At 39.9% G+C, this 10,387-nt stretch overlaps 2 protein-coding genes across 10 annotated transcripts in view; both read left to right on the plus strand.

Annotated features, from left to right (window-relative positions):
- Positions 1-7,830, plus strand: part of LOC135407823 (transient receptor potential cation channel subfamily M member 3) — a 413,117-nt gene extending 405,287 nt beyond the window's left edge. For all 9 annotated transcript variants that reach the window (XM_064643199.1, XM_064643194.1, XM_064643198.1 and 6 more), the window contains one exon: positions 743-7,830. In XM_064643199.1, the coding sequence (XP_064499269.1) occupies positions 743-2,192 (1,450 nt within the window). In that variant the 3' untranslated portion in view covers positions 2,193-7,830. The remainder of the gene's footprint in view (positions 1-742) is intronic.
- On the plus strand, positions 7,729-9,110 carry LOC135407809 (uncharacterized). The gene is given in 3 exon segments (XM_064643174.1): positions 7,729-7,785; positions 8,543-8,706; positions 8,708-9,110. Coding segments are annotated over 3 exon segments (624 nt in total).
- Positions 9,111-10,387: the final 1,277 nt, after the last annotated feature.

The raw sequence follows: 10,387 nt of genomic DNA on the forward strand, positions 1-10,387 counted from the left end.
CAATCCCTAAGCTATTACCAGACACTACCCAAAGCACTATCACAGTAATGGAGCAATCTTAGTGTGTGTGTCCTGTTGTAGGCTGTATTTGCTTTGATCAGTGTTCTCTTCCTGCAGTTTTCATGCATATTTAACTTGATATAATCTATATTCAATAAAATAACTGATATATTTTTTCTATAAATCTGAGCTAAAAATGAATCAGCAAACAAGGAAACTATCTGCTTAGGTCCACATAGCACTAACTGGTGTAAATCTGGGGCAAATACCAGGAAAAAAAATATTATGTTAGCCACCTTCTATGGCATATTGCCTGTTTTCCTTACTTCATTTAGTTCTGCAGTTAGCTGCACTGGTCCTGCCCGTGGCACAACTGGAGATGTGTCATCTGCTATAAGTATTATTCATTCATAACAACCTAAGTAGAAGCTGTGACAGAAGAGAGGCAGTAATTCATGGTAACATTTATGTAATATGTCCTGTCCCTAGGATAAGTCACACCCAATCCTCCTCTCTGCATTATGCAGCAGGTGTCACTTGTTTAACCCACTGGAGCAGTTTCCCGAGCCAGTGGTATTTGTTTGTGGAACTTCTTCTAGCAGGGTTTTGAAGCAGGTGAGGTGGTGTAGGTTGCCTTGGGGTTTTGAGATCTCTTCATTGTCAAAAATTTTGGTGACCTGTTAGCTGAACATCACTGCTGAACATCACAGAAATTAACCTGTTTAATTCTTCCCTTTTTAAGGGTGGAGAATATGGCCATGCGACTAGAAGAAGTAAATGAGCGAGAGCACTGCATGAAGGCTTCTCTGCAGACCGTTGACATCAGGCTTGCTCAGCTGGAAGACATGATGGGACGGATGGTGACTGCCTTAGAAAAAATGACTGGCATAGAGAGAGGTGAGACAACTAAGATACGATCCAGGACCTCATCCGACTGCACGGATGCAGCCTACATCGTGAGACAGAGTAGCTTCAACAGTCAGGAAGGAAACGCTTACAAGCTTCAGGAGAGCATAGATCCCACAGGAGAGGAGTCCATGTCCCCAACATCGCCTACGATCACACCCCGCATGCGAAGCCACTCTTTCTATGCAACAAATATGAAGGACAAGTGTGGGTTGGAAAAGCTGGAAAGCATTTTTAAGGAAAAATCTCCAAGCCTGCATCGGGCAATCAGTTCCCACTCAATAGCAAAAGAAGGAAAGACTCCATTAGCCCCTACAAGCACTTTGTCAATCGCCCCAGACTCCAGAAGACCTTCATCTTGTATAGACATCTATGTTTCTGCTATGGATGAGATGCATTCTGACACAGAACCTCTCGAGAGCTCCATAAATATTCTTGGTCCCGGAGATGCAGCTCTGCAGGCTCACATAGCCTCTTCCCTTTTAGCTGGCAGTGCATACATTAGCAGTACACCTGGTGAAAAAATTTCTGGCAGGAGTCTTGATTATGAGGAAACCTCTGGAATAGAAACAAGGGCATTTTCTTCAGACTACTCACAAATCACCGACTGTCAAATCCCCTGGGATTCAGATCCTCCCTTGTATCACACTTTAGAGCGATCTAAAAGCAGTCGTTACCTGGCTACAACTCCCTTTATACTGGAGGAAACGCCCATTGTGAAATCTCACAGCTTTATGTTCTCTCCGTCTCGGAGCTACTTCAGCAGCCTTGGAGTCCCAGTCAAAACAGCAGAGTACACAAGTATTACAGACTGTATAGACACGAGGTGTGTGAGTGCTCCCCAGGCCATCGCAGAGAGGGCCAGTTTCCCAGGAAGTCTTGGGGGCAAAGTGGAAGACTTGGGATGCTGCCACCCAGAGAGAGAAGCTGAACTAAGCCACCCAAGCTCTGATCATGAAGACATTGAGGCCAAAGAAAAGAAGGGAACCCCTTTATCTCCTCAAGACAGCAATGCTGCAAGAACTCTGGCCAACAGCATCCCACTTCCAAAAATAGAGCGAGCCAACAGCTACTCTGCAGAGGAGTCCAACATGTTGTATGCTCAGCACACGCGGAAGAGCTACTCTATCAGTGACAAACTCGACAGGCAGCGAAACGCAACAGGCCTGCGGAACCCCTTTGAGAGGAGTAAGTCCTCCAGGCCAGAGAGCAGAGGGGACAACCTGTCCATGAGGAGACTGTCAAGAACAGGAGCCTTCTGCAGCTTTGAGAGCAAACACAGCTAGGCTTAGACAAAGCTCACCGGCAGTCAAAGGGTCATCTGTTCTCCAGTCCATTTTGTCAGCAGAATTAAAACCAAAAACCTTCACGTTACCAAGTGTCAACTCCAGTTGGCATTAGCCACCGGTCAAGGGAGCACATTGTCAATCTCAGTATCGCCCACTGAGGTACTGCATTTTGACCCAGTTGACATTTGCACTTAAGGAAAAAGGGAGGGATGAAAGCTTTACAAAGACTTCGGTAAACAAGAGGAATAAGAATCCCCCTTTTTGAAGTCAGGAGAAATAAATTAAGAGGTATAAATAAATTAATAAATATCTGCCTTTTATTAGAAGGCATCCTAAAACCTTTGATCATTATTCAAGTTTTTAAGATGCAGAAATTAACTGGCAAAAAGAGATGTACAATTTAAATGTTCTAAGCTTCAATCACAACCTCTTTTTCATCTATTTCACCATTGTGATGACTGATGAAAAGCATTTGTTATTTCTGTAGGAACTGGCAGCAAACAAGACTCCCAAGTCCCTTGCATCCCACACTTGTGGAAATGAAGAAAGGTGAACACGACAACCATAATGTTCACTTGTCTCCTTTTATATCAACTTCTAGTGCCACAGAAAGTTTGTATTCTGAAGAGCAGAAAGGGAAATTAAATGCCTTTTGTACTGCAACTTAAACAGAAGGAGAATTTATGCTAAAATATCAGGTGATTTCCTGTATAAAACAGGCATTCTAGATTCTAGCACAGCTGAGCAAGCTCAGGATGAATGTAATTAAGTGGAATAGTATATATTTATTTTTTTACCACATATTGTCTCACTAAATCAAAGGATGTGATGGAACAGTAAGAAGAGGGTTATCAGAGCAGAGCATGGTAATATTGTCAGGTTCTTACTGCTCCGTTTAATTATGTACACAAATTGGGGAGATTTATGCACCACACTGCTATTGGGTTCTTCTTGCTGTTCCATTTGAGCTGCCGACTTTTCACATCATTCCCTCAACTAAAAATATACACCTTTTTTTTTCATGTGTACATAGCTGTATTTAAACATTTCAAAGTATACAAGAATTGTCAAGCAATCTGAATCCAGATTCATGTAATTAGACTGGAGTTGCTTAAAGGAAAATGTTTTTGTCAGAGGACTGGAAAACACTAAAATTTCTATATGCTTCTAAGGTAAGTTAAAGAACCAAAGTGAAACTGCAAGTGTCTGTAAAGAGCAAAAGCCATCAGTTGTGACTAGGCTTCCACCGTTCAGCAGCTTATGACACAATGAGCATTTTTTATAGGAGGAAGTGTGTATGAATGGTAGTGCAGTGATGGGTTTTGGTTGAAGACAGTTGTAACTCCGCTGAGCTGACCCAAGGGTCCACAATGTCAACCGGACTTTTGAACTTCTCATGAGAAGGTGTCCCAGGTCACAGGTGGAAGGGTATGCAGAAGATTGGAAAAGGGTAGAGAAGCATAAACTGCAACTGGATCAAAATTTCACATACTTTTGAAGGCGAAACATTTAAGCTTTTAAAGAGTTGAAGCTAGTGCTATTAAAAATTAAAATATCTATACAATTACCAACAGCTGTGTAGAACCAGCTCCTTTTTGTTATTAAAAATGAATACATGAGTGGGGTACATACTTCCCATTATTTAAATGGGAATCATCTTTCAAAGGCACCTTTGAGAATGCAGGCTGACGTTTTCTCACCGAGTCTTCACACTGGGAGACTCTGAGCACCATCTGAAAGCTAAGTCTGAAAGGCAACAAATCCAGACAGAAAATGATCATCAGCCTCAGGAAAAGAGGCAAAGAAGGGGAAAACATTTAGTTAACAAGTCACTGCGTTGGAAAGTTCAGGAAACAAAGAAATGCAGCAAGGGGATGTTAAGAACAGTGTTTCATACTTCCTGCACCAGTGTGTTCCTTGCTTTCTTCTATTTGTTCAGGCTTTCAATGAGCTAAACTCCACCAAGACAGTGTGTTTATGCAATTGCCTTTCAGCCCATGTGCAGCATTACAGTCACATGGCAATACTAAGAAAGGTCAGAAACCTTTCTGTGCATTATGAAGCATGCTTGTGGCAGGCTGATTGTTGAACAATAGCAAAATGCCCAAGGGCAAAGGAACTTTATTTAACAATATGCTTCAAATGTGCCAACTTCTGTTAGCAGCCTTTTCCTAAGGCTTCTCCAAATATATCTATCCTTGGTGAGTAGAGGGGGATATTCTCACTTTGTTTTCTTTTGTTACTTTTATGAATGTCTGCTAAAACTATTGTGGACTCTTTCATTTTCACCGTATTACTGGCCTACTCTAGAGGAATTTCAGATTCATTACAAATTCCTTATCAGTGCTTAGTGAATTAGTTCAAGGCATTGGGTTCTCCTCTGGGGTAGATTTCATCTCTTAATTTGTCAGGGTAAAGGAATTTGCCAAACCTAGAAGCTGTATAAATGTTTAGGATACAGCACCTTATTGATCTGGAGCACACATTCCGGGTAAAATGAAACAGGACACTTTATTTACCTCTTAAAATTTGCCACTATGTATAAAATGTAAATTCAGATGTTAAAAGTGAGATTGCAAGATGTCAGAACACCACTGTTCCTGAATGTTTCCCATTTATTCTATGATGTGGTTTCTACAGAATATATATTATGATGGATGTTAGATTATTTTGTTTTCACCTGCTTTTACACACTGTATCAAACTGCTCCTTTTTGAATTTGATGTTAAAACACCTATTCCTTGCAATGGGACCAGACTTCCCATTCCTAATATTATGATCATTTAGTGAGAGTGGAAGTCTTATCATCCATGATTGTGTAGCTATAGCATGTGCCATATGACATATTCTGTATCAAAGGATAACTTATAAAGTAGACACATATATAGTTGTGACATGTGGTAATATTAGTGAACGTTACAGGACAGTTTTAATATTGCATTATATGGTCTTGTTGTAAATCTGTAACATTCAATAAAATAGCACATGTTGCATCAAGCATTAAGTTCCACTATCCAATTATTAGCTTACATATGGAATATGCATTTCTTGTCACAATGTGTAAGTTTGGTATGTTTCACACATTTCTTTGTATAGTTCTACTTAAATGTCTGTTTGAGCTGATGTATAAACAGCTAATGAGCTGCTGTGGGCCATGACAGATGAGTTGTGATGGTGTGAAAGATGAACTGGCATGTTATGCAAAAGATTATAAGATAAATGAACTTTAATAATATTTTGAAACTCAATTGAGCTTAGCTGTTTGTTTACATACGCTGGTTGACTGAGGAAGCTGTGTGCAGTATTTTATAAATATTTTCCTATAATAATCTGTTCTATTGTTTCCGGTTTAAGTGATTCTATTCTACAGTTGGGGTATACACTTGTCCTAGGTATTGTATTATAGCACAATATTCTTTCACAATAACAGTGTGATATTACTGAAGTAGTTTCTCTTTCTTACAGTCCAGTCTTTTTTTGTGTCAAAGAAAATGCATGCATTGTTCCATGAGTTTCTTTGGACTACTAGGAGACTTAACATTTTACTATTGCCTGCCTGTAAAGATGAATCCAGTTAGGAATGAATTCAAACTTTTGGATGTTTACATTATTTCCATTATGTTTGATCTTTAGCAAAGTAAGTGATTTTTTTATTATTTTTAAATGACAATTGTATTTTATGAAATTTGAATACTCAATACAAAATGCGAACCTACAGCAGTGCTCAGACATTTGGCTCTCTCTTTTTTTGGAAGAGATAAGGTGCTACATTATTGTTCTTAGCACAAGTGCCAGTTAACAAATGGCAGTGAGGGGATAATTTGAAAATATAATAAAAAACCAAAACATACATTCATCTACGTACGGAAATCCCTCTGGGTTCCAGACATAGATTAATTTTTTTCTTTAATTTTCCATTTATAGATTTTTTGGTAAAAAAAAAAAAGAAAAACAACAAAACTGATTTGTACCTTTTGTGGAATGGATAGCCTTTTGTCAGGGGATAAATATCTTAGTTAGGTATATTTTTTGTATGAAAAGAAAATGATTTGTTTCTTAGAAACTGTCAGTGCATGGAAAATGCAACTACATGAATAACTGCTCAAAAAATGTGCTGGTAGCAGCACACAGCCTTAGTCCAATGACTGCAGTCAGAGCAAACGAGTATCTGTCCTGAGAGCATTAGTTATCAAAGGTATTAGACTGAACCAGTGAAACAAAATGCTCTGTAAACTCGTGGTGCAGATTTTCAAAACAAGCATAAATGTCTTGTTATGTTGCTCAGGTTAAACACTTAAGAGGATCTGATAATCACCAGAAGGGAAAATGTGAGCTGGTCATTCCTGGATTTCCCTGGGAATGCTTAAGTAGTTGTGATGTCTCTCCCCTGCTTAAAAATTATAATATATTTGCATTTTTGCACAATATGCATAACTGTTTTAAGAAAGGCCACATTTTCAGTTCTGCTGAAAGATAGTAGGCATAGATCATCTTCTTCAAAAGAGATGGGAAAGACTCCTAGCATGGATTTTTCCTTCAGCCACCTCAAATGAAAACACAGTCCCAGCTGGGATGAAGTAAAGTATTGGGGGCGTCTGCTCACCTACTGAAGCCCTTCATTACTGTAGGTGGTATTCACTGTCCTTGCCACACATTGGCACAAAAGCAGTAGTATTGAATGCGGAGGGACTTTGTTTCTGCACCCCAATGAGAGTTACCCTGCTTTATAGCCAGTCATACAGTGAACACTGCAGGTCACACAGGTTTCTCTTCTCCAAGACTGACTACAAACTATGGTCTTACTGATGCTGGTGCAAATCTGCAGAAAATCCACTGATTTGAATGGCATACTCTGACTTTTGTCAGAAGATGGATTTATTCTGCATTTCTAACTCTATATTACTTTGAGCCATAGCATGGGTTACACTAAATTATCTTCAAGCTGGAAGCCTAATGACAGAGCCTTTGAGCCAGACTGGTTGTGAAACAGTCTCTGACCTTTTAATTTCTGCTGTATGCTTTCAGATCTGTCGTAGGGCCACACAATACTTATTTCAAAGAGCTATTAGGAAAAAACATTTGATTATTAAATTGCTGCTGTTTCTGCTGCAGGGAAGTGATAACTCTTGTTTATTTTAGTATTTGGGAGGGAGGGGGAAGGGACAGAAGAGGGAACTGGATGTGAAATACAGTTTTATGCCTGTACAAGAGTAAATTGTATTAAAGTTATATCCTTTTTCCACCGTTGCAATTGTTGTACATGAGGAGAGTCTATTTGCTGCTACTGCTGTCTGGAACAGTGTTTGCAATATACTATACTCATAGCTATTTAATCGTTTATTATTTGGGCTATCATTTTTAAGTGTATAACAATCATTTATAAAGGGATAAAAATTATTAAAATGTCATTTTAAACAAATTCCTACTAATACAAAGCTTTTCAAGTATGATTTGTCTAAATGTACATAACTAGGGAAAATGGTCCTTTCCAAAGGTCTACTGGATTCACAATGCACTTTTAGACTGTGTTTAGATGCGTAATAAAGAGCAGAAGTTGGCAATTACTACAGTAGAACTTTCTGAAATTTCTGTAACAATTGTTTTGCAATAAAAAAAAGAGATGTAGATAAAAACATCTGTTCTTACTGGAGCATTTATTTACGGTCATTTACTTTAAAAGCAATAAAGCAATGATGTAATGGCAGCTGCTTTTCTCTAAGATCTCTCACTGCTTTAGTTCTAACCTTACAGCTTTAAAGAAAACCAAAGCATTTACTCTACTGTGCACAGGGATTCTAAATGCAGTAAGTTATTTTCACCTCTGAGATCAGGTTTCATCCACGTGTCCCTTATTCTGGCCAATATGAGAACCAAGATGTACTTCTCAGTGTGTTTATCTAAAAGGAAGAAATGGTTTCTTTTCGTTGTAGATACCATTTCAGAAAAGGGGGAACGTAAGCATTAATTGCAGATCTTCTTTAAATTGCATCCACATAGACTGGAAGAAGCATGCTCCTTTGTATGACAGATGGATGGTATCACTGGCTCTTGTAGCTAAAGAAGGTTTATTAAAACCAGAGAGCACCAAGTAATCCACTACCTATATCCTCCTCTGAACTGATAACTGACCTTGCTCAAGAATGAAATCATTGTCTCTCTCCTCATGCAGCTACAACCAGCCCTGATACTTCCTCACAAAAATGCTGAAAAAAACATTACTGACACAAAATCTGCCAAGTTCAGAACCTTCTGCCTCCACAAATATACCCCCTGCAGCGCTACAGGCTGGGCACAGAGTGGCTGGAGAGCAGCCAGACAGAGAGGGACCTGAGAATTTGGATTGACAGGAAGCTGATCATGAGCCAGCAGTGTGCCCAGGTGGCCAAGAAGGCCAAGGGCATCCTGGTCTGGATCTGGAACAGTGTGGCCAGCAAGTCCAAGGAAGTGATTCTGCCCCTGTACTCAGCACTGGTGAGGCCACACCTGGAGTACTGTGTCCAGTTCTGGGCCCCTCAGTTCAGGAAGGATATTGAGGTGCTGGAGCAGGTCCAGAGAAGAGCAACAAGGCTGGGGAAGGGACCTGAGCACAAGTCCTATGAGGAGAGGCTGAGGGAGCTGGGGTTGTTCAGCCTGGAGAAGAGGAGGCTCAGGGGAGACCTCATCACTCTCTACAACTCCCTGAAGGGAGGTTGTAGCCAGGTGGGGGTTGGTCTCTTCTCCCAGGCAACTATCAGTAAAACAAGAGGGCACGATCTTAAGCTGTGCCAGGGGAGGTTTAGGTTGGATATTAGAAAGAAATTTTTTACAGAAAGGGTAATCAGGCATTGGAATGGGCTGCCCAGGGAAGTGGTGGATTCTCCATCCCTGGAGGTTTTTAAGATGAGACTGGATGTGGCAATTAGTGCCATGGTCTAGTAACCATGGTGGTAGTTGATCAAGGGTTGGACTTGATGATCTCAGAGGTCCCTTCCAACCCAGCTGATTCTGTGATTCTATTAAATAAACCTTCACTGAGATAATAATGTGTTTTAGCTAAATGTGAAAGAAGCACAGGAAACAAACATCCAATTGCATAAGAAGGATTTCAGAGACTCAAAATAGTTCTGCACAGATCAGTCACACTTCAGGAGAGAAATGGTTCAGGGGAGTGTTCTTTATTTTAGATATCTGAGAAGGAAAGCCTAAATTTCTTAACCAGATTTTATTTCATCCTTTCTCAGGATTTCTCATCCTTTCCAGTGAATGGCAGTCCATTCAGTGAACGCTGGGAGTTTGAAGCTTTCAAAAACAAAATTAAAAAATAAATCTGTGCCAGACAGTTGTCATTATGCTTCTTTCCAGGTAACACTCTATCTCTGGTCTCCCTGCGATTTTTCACAGTAACAAATTCCACCTAAATTCAGCCAATTAGTAAGTGCTGGGGAAAAAAGCAGCATCACTAGCCTTGATTTTAATTCCCTTGAGCTGCAGTCTGGTAGCCTTTAGGGCAGTGGTCTAGTCTCTTTTAATCTCATTAGTGCATAATGGAAAAGAATGCCATTTAACGTACACTGTGGCAGCCAACCTGATTCATTATCCCCATGACTGAGTACAGCAACAGCTCACAGTTACACTAGCCCTCGCTGTCTTTGCATACAAAGCCCAAATTTCACCCTGTTACACTTTTGGAACAAGAAACATAAACCCCCAGCATTCCATTATTTTGACATTTGAAGTAACTGATTGCGGGCATAAGTAGTGTATTTTTTGGATTATGTTTTTTGGAGGCAATAATGACAAGCAGTATCTGAGAGGATTATAGCATGCTCATGTGAAATAACAGTAGCAGTCTGTGGACAGTTACAGACATCTAAATGCAGATGATACAGGCTACTTTTGTAGAGAACTATGGATGGAACTGCCTTTGCTAGTCTGAATTCCAAACCAAGAAGTTTCACAGTGGTACAGATGGTTGGCAAGACTGATATGCTCCTACCACCTTCTAAAACTTAAACTTCATAGCTACACTTTTCCTCAATTAAACACGTAGCCAGAGGTTGAACAGCCACATGTGCACCACAGAATCAGTCTATGGAGGTGATAGAATTATCTTCGCAAAATATTCCAGTCTTTTTTTGTTCACAGTGTGCAAGATGAGAATTTTCCTAATAAGCTTGGAAAATAACATATCAAGACTCTAAGAACATAACAGA

The sequence above is a fragment of the Pseudopipra pipra genome, chromosome Z (genome assembly GCF_036250125.1).
Source record: "Pseudopipra pipra isolate bDixPip1 chromosome Z, bDixPip1.hap1, whole genome shotgun sequence".
In the NCBI taxonomy this organism is placed as follows: Eukaryota; Metazoa; Chordata; class Aves; order Passeriformes; family Pipridae; genus Pseudopipra; species Pseudopipra pipra.